Consider the following 13,442-nt stretch of genomic DNA (forward strand, 5'->3'; position numbering starts at 1 on the left):
GGTCTGAGAAACTTGCCTTATGAGCATAAAAATCTCCCAGTCTACTGTCAAATGTCACTTTTATCAGATGTGCTGTGGACACCCACCATGAGCTGCTGAGTATTATTGAAGGAGAGCGTAACTCTCTCACTTACATCTACACACCACAACAGATGCTACTGTTTGGCAGTAACTGCTTCATAACAACAAGAGGGACAAATATTCTGACACACCTACCCAAGAAACTAGCTCCATTTGTTTCCCAAGAAACCTCTGGTTCCATTTGTTAACACTCATGGCCAAACCAAAAATTCTAGCTATGGAGTATAAGACCACATAGTGCCTTTACTGTATATGCTATACAGGAGTCAGCTAAAATGAATTTTTCAGCTAGGCAGTAACGCCAAAGCACAGTCTTAGTTTCCATGACTTCACAAAATTTCACTGAATGCTTGTGTTGAATTGGAAAGTCTGCAGACATTCACTGAAGTATGTGAAAGATCCTGAAAGATTCTGTATTAGTAATGGTTAAGAAAGGCACCTGAGTTTACCAATGTCAAGGAATACTGTAAATGATGCCTCAGTAGTAATATTCTTGGAGCTTTTTTGGAAACGTGTGAAAATTTAAATACATGGGATGCCCTTTTTGGGGGGGGGGGGGGGGGGGGCGGAATACATATATTATTTGAGAACAGGGTTATTTTAATTATGTTTTCCTTTGAATCACTGTGAAAATAGATATTGTAGACAAATTATGAAAAATAATATGTCTAGGATATTTGAAAATGAAAATGTTATTTGGCATCTATAGGACAGGTTTCATACATTTTTACGTGAATAATTTTGAAATCATGAATGTAGATGAGTTTATGCTGTATATAGTTTATGCTTTATGCATACTGATAGCCAGAAACAGAGAGAGAGAGAGAGAGAGAGAGGGAGGGAGAGAGAGAGAGAGAGAGAGAGAGAGAGGGAGGGAGAGAGAGAGAGAGAGAGAGAGAGAGAGAGAGAGAGAGGGAGGGAGGGAGAGAGAGAGAGGGAGGGGGAGAGAGAGAGAGAGAGAGAGAGAGAGACTCAGGAGTTAACAGTCCCTGAGGCCAGAGGGTGCCCATCCCTCACAGTCAACAGCAGGGAGAGCTTCAACAGAGGGACAGTGAGAGTGAGATCAGACCTCACTTCAGACAACACACTTGGTGTATGACACACTCTCCCATAGACCCTGAAGACAAATGACTGAATATATTCTTTGAGGACCTCAGCGACACAGACCAAGTTTCTCTCTGAGAAAAGTAGAAACTGATCTTGAAAAGGAAATACAAAAAGAAGATTAGACGATGAACAGCATCAGTTATTTGTTACAGACCTCCCGTGGACATGATTCATCTCAGCACCTCTGAAAGAGCCCAAAAGAAGAGTGAGGAAATGAAAAAGTTAATGGATGAGTGAACAAACAAGGTAATAACAGTGCTTGTGCGTAATCAAAATAAAACAGTCGACAAAACAACATTAGACCATCTTGCTGGTCCATTAATACCACCATATGCCAGATGCAATGGGACACTCATGGAGGGACACTGAGTGGTGGACGTCACTTCTCTCAGCCATACCTTAAAGAGGCCACAGCTCCAGTCGGACCAGGTTCTGGACATCACAGTGGCTTAGCTGAAGTGTTGGAGAGAGCCAAAAGTCTCAGGAGAGGCATGTCCTCTGCCGACGCTGTCAAAGCCTTCCTGCTGTGCAGTGTGCTAATGACCGCAAAGGCGTTGGTAAGTGATAAACACTGGCTTAGAGTTCTGGTATCTTTTAGCGGATTAAGTTGTGCGTGTCTGTGTTTGTTTGTGTGTGTGTGTTTGTGCACGTGGGCGTGCGTGTGGGTATTAAACCTGGATTAAGTATATTCATGGATATATCTGAATGCACCAGAAGTGCTTTGCAAAAAAAAAAAAAAAAAAAAAAAGCTTTTACAGTTTGCATATTCAAAGGTATAATACACAAAAAAATGTTTTGCTTATTATATAAAGAGAAAATCGCTGAGTTTTGGTTTGACGTTATAAATATTAGTTTTGAATAATTCCGTAATCAGAAATTTGTTCACTCCTAAATATAAAAAAACGCACATTTTCTTTTAAAAACCAAAGTGAAAAGAAAAAAAACACAATAGAGTATTCACCGTGATAGTGTACTAATACATCCCACGCGGTTCAAATATGTGTTTACTCAAACACGTCAGTTCAGTTATGACATGTTTGATGAAGTTGTGCAGACCTTTTAGAAATATGTTAATCTCTTGGTGTAGCTCTTAATTTCCTGTGCTCAGGTGCTGGTTGTAAACCTTGCTCTCTCCCTAAGATGTCTGCTTACAATGCCAGAAGAAAACAAATCAATACATGACAAGACAAACAAGATTTAAGACATAATTAAAATAGCTTTCTCTAAGGCGATTCTAATGCCTAAACATTTGGAGAACAACTGGAAAAATTCATAACATTTAACATGGTCTCATCTGATACATCCTCTTAAATTCATCGCAGTTATAATGAGGTCATTCAGTGTCTGTTGCTGATGAAGGCATTGTCAGTGCCTTGCTTTCGTGTGATTTTTTCCTTTTTTATATAAAATTATATCGTATACATTTTTGTATACAGATTTCAAATGAATACATTTCTTAATCACTTAAAGATTTCATACCAACATTCAAAAAGAGCCAAAAGTTTATGAAGTAAAAAAAAATGCTGGTTATTAAGGTTTGGATCCAGTGACTTCTTTCTTTCTTTCTTTCTTTCTTTCTTTCTTTCTTTCTTTCTTTCTTTCTTTCTTTCATAAATGTGTTACTGAAGTAATCTCATGGGTATCACATTTGTTAAATCTTTAATCCCACTATTCATGCAACATTAGCAGAGATAAACATCTATTTTTTTTTATAGATGGACAGGTTAGATTGAAGCATAGCATGAAGGTAAACAGGCAATTAAATCTTACTCAAAGACAGTGATTCCATGATCACACCATAGTAAAAGACAGCTGGTGACACTCTAAGACAATCGGAATAGCCGATGGGCCACGATCAAATTGTGCCCTCATTTTGCTGTCAAACAACGGTTTGGGGTCAGGGTGAGGTTAGTCTGTATCAAATTAACACACATTTACACAGAGGAGTTTAAAACATATTTTTCCAACTTATACGCTTGGACAGCCGCTCTGCAACCAGAACAAAAGCCTTTTGTTTGAACTGGCTCCTGGTCAAGCTTCTGAAAGAAGCTGTGAGAGATGTAGACTGTTGGATTCCCCAGTGCTAGATTACTCAAGCATCACTTATACAAAACATAACAGAGCTCACATCAGACGCTTCACCTTTAGCCTGTTCCTGCCGTCTCTTTAATGGACCTACCATGTACTGCTTTGTTCGTGCTTCTGTTTCAGCGTGCTACCCAGCCTTAATGGAGGTGAAGGTTATGCGTATAAAATATTAGCAGATAACAGTCCTTTCAAAAGCCTTCATATACAATTGGTCTGAGAGTGGGAAAATGTGAACTAAACGTATTATCAGGAGCTTAAAAGTACTGGATTTGTATTGGTGTATCTTAGCTCAGTAATGTTTGCACACGCTAGATGTTTGCTCAGTGTTAGGACAGGCATTAACCCATGCTGCTTCTCAGTAACCCCAAGAGAAGACGTATTTCTCCTTCAGGATGTTGTCAAGCGCAAGCAGAGTTACTGCCCACTGCTCAGTGGAGCATAAAATCACCCTGTCAGTGAAGATGTTATGGCAATGAGACTGAGAGTAATTATGGGACAGTTATCAGTGCCTTCACATTTGGATCTATACCCCATCACGCAAGAGCTATGTCATCAAAAGAGTCCCTGTCACCTATCAGACAATAGAAGTACTGTTTAACTGTGCGGTGTTATGTTTGGTAAGATAGTAGCACATCACCGCAAACTGTGGTTTTTCATAACAGGATTTTGGCAGACGTACCTGAATGTTTGTACTGGATCCTCAAATTAGCATTTTTAATTGATTGTGTCTCTGTAGTTAGACGTTTAGACGTGAGAGTTTGTGAAACAGATCATTACCTACCTTTAAGACTAATTCACAGGAGATCTTTGCTTAGTGGTGCAAGTGCTCCTGCGGGTAGTCTCTATGACAGTCTATCAGGTGTTGGTGCTGCTTTTGGCACATACATTCTCTGCTTTTTAAAGAGAAACATCTCTTATCACAAATAAAAGTATCATACAGCATCTTTATCTGCTGCTCTATCTGAAAACAATCTAAAAAAAAACAAAAAAAAAACCCCACGGAATATAACCATGTGATGTCCAAATTAAAATTTTGTGATGTATTTTATAAGCAAAGTTTCTCTCTCTCTCTCTCTCTCTCTCTCTCTCTCTCTCTCTCTCTCTCTCTCTCTCTTTCTCTCCCGGTCTGTCTGCTGATCAGTAAGTGACGGCTGAGTCTTTGCTAGTTTTGCTCAGTGGTTGTGAAGTGTATTCATAGCACAAAGGCTCTTGTGTTCCCTTACTGTGCTGCTACCCCTCTGCCCAACTATCCACGACTGTCAGGAGATGGAAAGAGCCCGTGCAGGGGCAGCATACGGGTGGCGGGGAGGTTGTGCAGTCTGTGAGGATGATGGGGGATTGCCACATATCGCACCCCTCTGCAACTATTTCACAACACCTGGAGACAGCAGATCAGGACCAGGAGATTGTGTGCCAATTTTGGCTCTTATGACAAATTGCTCTCCGCATAAGTCCATGAGCGAAGCTGCAGAAATGACAGAAAAGAGCTCTGTTTTATACAGATGTGTCTGGTTTTCCAGAGAATACCTACTGTAAAAGACACTACCTGAATTATTTTTTTATTGAGATGTTTGAAGATCACAAAATAGGGCTGGTCCAGTGGCTTGCTAAAGCTAATTGGACACTTCAGTCAGAAGATGGTAACAGTAAGGAACTTATTGAAGATTACTGAAGAGATGTCAAAGCCTTATACAGAGAGCAGCCATGGTTTACATAACTAATGTATTTGATTACAGATTGACTCTGATGATGTTATCACGAGAGATGAACAGATCTTCCTTCTGATTGGTGCACGAGCCAAGTGTGATCGGAGCATACGGGCCCAGCTGGACCTGGTCAGAGGTGTGTGTGTGTGTGTGTGTGTAGCTGTATGTGGTGTGTAAATACTGGAATCAGTTCAGAGTAAAGGTGTAAGCCATTAGTGGTGTTCTCAACAAAAAAAAAAACTGGACTCAGTTAAAACTTCACAGAGTGCTTGAAATTCGATCCTATTCTCAAATATCAGAAGAGGATTTTGGTAGTCTTGGTAGTCTACCTTTGTCATACTTTGAGTTTCTCAGTGCGTGAGTTGACCAATATTCAACTGAACAGCGTAACAGCAACAATAACTAACAGATACAGCTATTGGAGGAGCCAGACTAGTTTGTCCATATTGCTGATTCAAAACCAGACACTTCCTATCCTTACAAAACAACACTGATCCAATTTCCTGGAGTTAAGTGTGTTCATGGCCTTAATTCTGGACATCAAAGGTGATTTATCTCCCCTGCTTTGTTCTGTGACCAGATAATTCTTTATTGGTGATGCAGCTGATATTGTGGGGCAAGTTAAATGAAAGTCATAACTCCCAATACAGCTTTCTGGTATAAGGCTAACTTTGACGCACTTTCAGTCTAATTCTATTTTGAAATGTTCTACCTGAATAATTCCTCTTTTTTAGAGACTTTTATTGAAGACTGTAATTTTCAGGATTTTAATATCTTCATACAATGTTTTATAGTGGTTAGTCAGTTCCTTCGTAGATTTGCCTCCATGTATTTTTAATCAAAATGCCGAAGTGTATATTTAACACATATGTGTGTATTTAGCTTATATTTAGATAAAGTGTATATATTTGTATTTTTGTGTGTATGTGTGTGTGTCTGTGTGTGTGTGCTGTCAGAGGGTGACTGTGTGCCTGAATGGGATGGGATTATCTGCTGGCCCAGAGGAAAGCCCAGCCAACTGGTATCAGTACTCTGTCCGGAGTACATCTATGACTTTAATCACAGAGGTCAGTCTTCCAAAATAATAAATAAAATAAATAAAAAGAAAAACACAGTGTCAAGAATTAAAATTCATGAATATCTGTATGATTTCCTCTGATTGCTTTTGGTGGCTACACAGGCGAGGCCATGAAAATCGTTTAGTCACATGCTCAACAGACAAGCAACGTCTGTTTGGTCACAAGATTATTTTAAGTGTCAACTTTGACCCCTTAGACTTTTTCTCTGACCTCAGGTCATGCATATCGACACTGTGATGCTTCAGGGAACTGGGAGCAAGTGACCAGTATTAACCGAACGTGGGCCAATTACACAGAGTGTACCACTTATCTACTATCAAGCCATGGCAATCAGGAAGAGGTGTGTCTCATGTATCAAACCATGAACTATGAAGTTTTTAATCCTCAATTTTCTTACTTTTCGCAGAGATTCTGTAACTCTTGGCTCTGGTAACTTACTTTTGATCTAAAACTTTCTCTAAAATCAACAGTTTTTATATCTTTGGTCCTACATCCATGAAAGGACTAATCAGTACGAGGAATTGATCAGCTCCGTGTTTCTGTTGTCAGGAGGTGTTTGAACGTCTTCACTTGATGTACACTGTTGGATACTCTATCTCTCTGGCCTCTTTACTTGTGGCTGTGTCTATCCTTTGTTACTTTAAGTAAGTAAAATTCTTTCAATATTTCATCATGATGGAAAATGACATTCAAGTACCTTGGGTGCATGTGAACTCTTCTTAAAGACATGGTGCAGATATAAACATGACTAACATTTGTTATGAATGTCAAAATTGTTCATATTTGGTAAAATCTATTTCAAAACATGTATGACATTAAAGCAGAGATCTGTGCTGTGTTTTGGATGTTTTAGTCGAAAGGGACATGTGTGCAGTCTTTCTGAATCGTGTGGTGTCAGAGGGTGTAAGTGTGTGTGTGTGTGTGTGTGTGTGTGTGTGTATGTGTGTATGGGTATGTGGGTGTATGTGTGTGTGTATGACAGAGAAAAAGAGAGAGAGAAAGATACCTAAACAGCTGACCTTGTTATGCTATCTGTGTACGTGTGACTACCATGTGGCGTGGGGTATGAATACAGGTCTACTTTCTACTTCCATGTAATCAGTATTTTGATCTGTGTCTGTGCAGGGAGGCAGTGGAGTAAAAGCCAAAAAACAGGATAATCTCGTTTATCACTCTTCAGATTATAACAGTTTCATTTGATGGAGCGGCAGTTCCATTACATTTCCTATTTTCCTGTTGTAAAAGGAGACGGGAGAGAGTAAATACAGTGCGTTATGTAAAAAAATGAAAAACATGGAAATATGCTGTCCCAAAATAGCACAGTTATGTTATGACTAAGATGTAAATTAGAGGAATATAACATGAATGACATTTTCTTGTCATTCATATCACTATCACTGCATTCTAGAAACGAACGGCAAATGCTTTAGATCACCACAAACACTCCACAGACATATATTAAAATGATAAAAGATATTACACCTGTAAAATGGTATTCAATGGTTCCACTGATGCTACCCTGTTGTTTCAGGTTTTTGGATCCTTCTCTGTTTCTCTACATTTTCAGTATTTTCCTGACAGACACTCCTGATAGACACACTCTCCCCTCTCCTCTTATGCTGTTATTTGCGTTAGACAGTGGCAATGTTCAATACATTGTTGCTCCATCATTATTGATAGCCTGAAATAACCAAAAATCCAGGAAACTGTGGTCATGTGTTCACAGAGAGGTTGCTGGGTTTTAAGAATAAAGCACTAACAGTCCAAATATCTGATTGCTTCCTTCCTCTCCCTCCTCTGCCATCTCTTTTACTTTAGACGTCTTCATTGTACGCGTAACTACATCCACATCCATCTCTTTATGTCATTTGTTTGTCGGGCCATCAGCATCTTTGTGAAGGATGCTGTGCTCTACACAGTCACAGACGACAGCAAACCAGAAGAGGTGGCAGTGGGATACAGACCTCAAATGGTACAGAAACACGCACACACACACATGCGCGCGTGCATACACACACACACACGTGCACGTGTGCACACACACACATGCGCACGCACACACACACACACACACACACACACACACACACACACACACACACACACACTCACACACACACACACAAACACACACCACACCTTTATTTTCTTTGTTTTTCTTTGTTATTTGATTGGTTCCTTGTGCCATCAGGTGGGCTGTAAGGTTGCTGTGACTCTCTTCCTGTATTTCCTTGCAACTAATCATTACTGGATTCTGGTGGAAGGGCTATACCTCCACAGCCTGATCTTCATGGCTTTCCTGTCTGATAAGAACTACCTGTGGGCACTCACTATTATTGGCTGGGGTGAGGCTGACCTTTTATGACTCCTACTGTATTCTTATTGAGAGGTAGCAATTTGGTTTGAAAGGATGACACAGATTCCTTGACAGTCTCATAAGCAAGACCGAGATATGTATGTGAAACACACAGTGAATGGGCTTGTCTACTTGTACAACCTCTTTGATTTTTTTCTGTCTTTGTTTCTGTCACAGGTGTCCCTGCTGTGTTTGTCTCGATATGGGTTAGTGCTCGAGCATCTCTTGCTGACACTCAGTGAGTTTTCATTGGCAATGACAGTTAGACACACATATCTGTGAAAACACACATACAAACATGCACTCACACTGTTTACCCTTTATTTTTAGATGCTGGGATATCAGCGCAGGCAATCTGAAGTGGATCTATCAAGTTCCAATTTTGGCAGCTATTGTTGTAAGAAAAAAATAATTCATAAACTGATTAGTATTATTGCAACAGTGTGAAAAAAAACTCTAATACCAACGAGGGAATCTTATTTCGTGGGTCTTTTTAAGCGACAAAGTTGCCGCTCCTCTAAATTAAACGTGTATAAATATGTCTCCGTAGGTAAACTTCTTCCTCTTTCTCAACATCATCCGTGTTTTGGCTTCTAAACTGTGGGAGACCAACACAGGAAAGCTGGATCCACGGCAGCAGTACAGGTTAAAAATTGGAGAATCCAAATTTCATAGGCATTATCCATCAAGTATGGTCAGTTAATAGAATTTTTAATAGAATTTTCTCCCCCTTCACATGCAATCCACAGGAAGCTGTTGAAGTCAACTCTGGTGCTAATGCCTCTGTTTGGGGTTCATTACATGGTGTTCATGGCTTTGCCTTACACAGAGGTCACTGGCCTACTGTGGCAGATCCAGATGCACTATGAGATGTTCTTCAACTCTTCACAGGTAAAGAGAGAGAGATTTAAATTAAACTCTCCTTTAGTGAATTTTATCTCAACGACTTAATGCAGAGGCCAGACTACACATGTTTCCCACACAAATACCTTTACTTTCAAACCAGTAGAATTAAATGTTGGACTTTTAACAGATCATAGTCAAGAAGTTGTACAAGTTGTATCAAATTATACCAAATAATCACTACCACTTGTAGTACTGTGTTTAAACTGAAATTGTATAATTATCTGTAAAACAAGGTTGTAATAGGTAATGATTAAGAAGAATAGTTACTCTTAATCTGCGTAGTTTTTTCCTTCATGCTTAGACAACTGCGATGGGAAATAAGAACATTTTAAGCCTTCAATAATTCAAAAGATATGAATATAAAGAAGGGAAAATATCTTTAAAAATCCTTTTCAAAATTAAGTTACGTTACTTAAACTGCTGGGTCTTTGTGCAGGGATTCTTTGTGGCTTTTATCTACTGTTTCTGCAATGGAGAGGTGAGTGTATTTGAAGGTCAGTCATATTTCTGTACTGTGTTTTTACATGTTTACACAGAGGAGAATTATTAAGCCGTTTAACTGCACACATACATTATGTGTGTATATGTATGTGTGAGTGCTCATGTGTTCTCAAGGTCAGAATGCACAGAGTGTTTTCAATCAACAAGGTTTACTGTGACTGTCATTACTATGGTCAAAATCTCTAAGTTCGTGTTCTAACCTTCTGTTAAATGTACGTCATTGCAGGCAGTTCTGCAGCTTGCTTTGTGTGGAGTATTTGGTAATAAACTAAACTCAGTTCAGACCGTTTGCATATATCCAATCTCTTTCAACATCTACACTGACCTGGATATCAAAAACTATGTTTGGAGGTGTGTCCTTCAGCTTCAGACAAGGTGGTCTCTGAGGTTCTCAAAGGTTATTGTATGTTTCTGTGTGTCAGTGGAAAATTGTATGTGTCGTCACTATGTGTGTTCCCCATATTGTTACCTTCCTGTCCTCTCCCCTCAGGTGCAGGCGGAGGTAAAAAAGGCGTGGCTAAGGCGGAGCTTGGCTCTGGATCTGAAGCAGAAGGCTCGGGTCACAAGCAGCGCAGGGGGTGGGAGCTGTTACTATGGTGGCATGATGTCACACACGACCACACACAGCGTGTGTATAAGTGTCAGTGGAGCTAAGGGCCTTCCTCTTGGAGGTGTGTCCTTAGGGGTCAGAGGTCAGTCTCGGCTCCACCCTCTTACAAATCTCCCAGGTTATGTACCTGGTGACACAGAGACTCCATCACCCACAATGCACCAGCAGGAGCTGGTGTTGAGGCAGACCACAGCAGCGGGGGCTCTCTCCAGGACCCCCGGCATGAGTCCAGAGGTGGTGAGAGAAGAAGGTGGTACTGAGAGGAAGCCTGAATCATACTTCTTTCAGGGCGAGGATCATTCAAGCTCTCCATCTTTAAAAGAGCTTGAGACAATCCTGTGAAAATGATTGCAATGGAAACATGCTGGCTCAGTGACAATGATACTGCAAAGGAAGCTTTTAAATCTGAATGGGCTACAGCAAATCCAGTTTCCTTGACGATGCGTGAGTGGACAATGCCAGTTCTGTGCTAAAAAAAAAATATGACAACCTAATGAATCTGATTGTGACAAATTTTGCAGACTTCTATGGAGAGACATGAAGTGTCATTAAATTTGTGATGAAGCTGATGTTACTTTATAGAGGACAAAACTGCAATAATGTATTTATTGACTGCGATGGTACAAAGCTTCTACATTTGAACAGACTATCATATCATCTCCTCCCTTTGTTCAAACAGAGACACTTATTCACCATGTGAATTTCAGTGGTTAGTAATTAATTCCACAAGGCTGAATTAAAAGCACCAGAGACAGCTAAAGAGAGCACTCTTTTGCCATTAATGTATATTTATCTCTGTGACAACATTAGGAGTCTATATGTGTATACTGTGGCAAACTTAAAATTGACAAATATTCTTTTCTTTGATGCTGACACAAACCAACCTAAAAATGTAGCATTTTTGGCCATGTGCCATGACATCTTTGATAAGGTGGACTTCTGCAATTACGAATTCTCTGATGGATGTTGAGTTATTTACTTGGGTCAGTAGACCTTGCACCTTAAAATGGAAAAATTCAGTGTACTTATGCTCCACTCAGTCAACGGAACAATTTGATCCTCAAGTTCAAATTATATGGCATGTTACCCTCTGGCCTTTTAATTGGCTGAGTGGTCATTTCACTGATCCAGGATCATTCTGGTTATTCCAACTTCTTGATGCGTTTATGGGAGATGAGCCTCTCAACAGATACGTGTACGATTGTTTTTTAAGATTATTTGTCTGCATGCTTTTGCATGTATCCCACAGATACGTATTTGTTCATTTGCTTATTACTGTCACAATATAGTTCTACAGGTTTGTATCATAACTTTAGAAGCAGATGACTATAAAGATTCTCTTTACTATGAACCCCCCCTCCCCACCTGTCCTCTTCACTCATTTCAGGTCTTACCATCTGTCCAGTTCATTTCATTCTGATTGCTTTATGGTTAATGTATGTAACTAAGGACTGGAGCTGACTTCTTCAATGAAATCGTTCAATGCACAACGTTATAAGCTCGCTATGCTATAAGGGCACTTGTTGTCATAATAAGAAAAAAGGAAAAGAAAATGAATGTTTTTGTGAGGTTTCCTGGTTCTTGGTGCTTATTTAAATTCTTTGCATTTATCACAAAAATTAAATTCTATTATTGTTGCTTTGTTTCTGCCTGTCTTTTGTGTCCTTTTGAAAATTATATGTCAACTGATCACGTTTGATTTTTGGATTCTTTTGAAGATTATTGAGAACTTGCACCCTTTCAAACAAAGTGAGCCCTTTCCTGTGCAAATATTGTTTCAGCTCATGTCATTCTTTCCAGCAGCTTTGGACATGTTCCATAATGTTTCACATACACTCTTCCTTGCTTTCATTTGTTGAGCTTAAGTCTGGGTTTTCCTCTCATCCCAAATTCCTGGTCTGTCTCGTTGTCTCTTCGAGCAAACATTCCAGGGATGGTGTGCGGGAAAGGAGAGGTCACGTGATAAACAGTTAAACAGGGTGGGCATATGTATCATATGCCTACTTTACATGCCAGGTTCAGCAAACAGGGAGCTGAATCATCACACAGACACAGACACACACACACACACACACAGACCAACTTTAGACTAAGCATCATGGAGCTTTTGACGTAGGGCTTCGTGATTTCGCGTTCTGCAAGTGCTGTTGTGAGTTGGAAGGACTGTTCTTGTAAGGGGTCTAAGACCAGAGAGAGAGGGAGCTAGGACTTTGTCTCTGTTACATCGCAGCTCTGTTCACATCTCCCACTTGAGTATGATGTGGTGGGCAGTTTGGATTTAACACTGAGATTCTGTCCGTGTGTGTGGCTGAGTGGCAAGGCTTGTTTTAGTCCTTTTCAAACATCTGTCTCTTTGTCTGTCTCTGTCTCCTTTTAACTCTCTCTACCACCTTTCTTCCTTAAACATATATTTTCTGGTACTCCATCTTCTGTTTTCCTGTGAGATGTATGTGAAATTCAGTGGCACAACACTGTCTTGAAATGTTTCATAAACTTAAGAGATGCTGGGATTTTTGTTTTTAATTAAATATGTATCCCTCTCCTAAGGAGCAACTGTAAACATAGCAGCTGGTGGAGGAAGAAGAAGAAGAAGAAGAAGAAGAAGAAGAAGAAGAAGAAGAAGAAGAAGAAGAAGAAGAAGTGTGGCTTTGTTGACACTTTTACTCAGTGGTGCAATGCTGCATACATCCAGTCCAGTCTTTCCTGTGTGAATTACTGTTTGTGTTGACTGAAACTTAACAGCACCACTGATACTATTTCTACTGGTTAAATCTCTCTCTCTCTCTCTCTCTCTCTCTCTCTCTCTCTCTCTCCCTCTCTCTCTCTCTCTCTCCCTTTCTCTCTCCCTCTCTCTCTCTCTCCCTTCCCTAAATGCCCTCTCATTGCAATAAGGAATTTCGCCCTAGAGCTTCAAGTCTAGACTGGGATCATGGGTCATATCACATCAGTCTGCACTGTTTAGAAAGCAGACAATACACACACACATACACACAGAAGATCTGTACCAC

The 13,442-nt window shown here is 40.0% G+C and overlaps 1 protein-coding gene across 1 annotated transcript; it reads left to right on the forward strand.

Annotated features, from left to right (window-relative positions):
• Positions 1-1,526: 1,526 nt before the first annotated feature.
• On the forward strand, positions 1,527-10,776 carry pth3r (parathyroid hormone 3 receptor). The gene is made up of 13 exons (XM_030775023.1): positions 1,527-1,745; positions 5,013-5,118; positions 5,939-6,049; positions 6,277-6,401; positions 6,611-6,705; positions 7,880-8,033; positions 8,253-8,406; positions 8,595-8,655; positions 8,748-8,814; positions 8,968-9,062; positions 9,167-9,308; positions 9,760-9,801; positions 10,315-10,776. Exons 1-13 carry the CDS (start codon positions 1,527-1,529, stop codon positions 10,774-10,776), a joined length of 1,833 nt encoding a protein of 610 aa, XP_030630883.1.
• Positions 10,777-13,442: the final 2,666 nt, after the last annotated feature.

Source organism: Chanos chanos, chromosome 5, assembly GCF_902362185.1.
Source record: "Chanos chanos chromosome 5, fChaCha1.1, whole genome shotgun sequence".
NCBI lineage: Eukaryota > Metazoa > Chordata > Actinopteri > Gonorynchiformes > Chanidae > Chanos > Chanos chanos.

Bases quoted from the DNA above. Each gene is read 5' to 3' on its own strand.
- pth3r (XM_030775023.1), top strand. From the start codon at position 1,527: ATGCAATGGGACACTCATGGAGGGACACTGAGTGGTGGACGTCACTTC. The intron at 5,119-5,938 runs GTGTGTGTGTGT...GTGTGCTGTCAG, and splicing joins CCAGCTGGACCTGGTCAGAG to AGGGTGACTGTGTGCCTGAA. The intron at 9,802-10,314 runs GTGAGTGTATTT...CTCTCCCCTCAG, and splicing joins ACTGTTTCTGCAATGGAGAG to GTGCAGGCGGAGGTAAAAAA.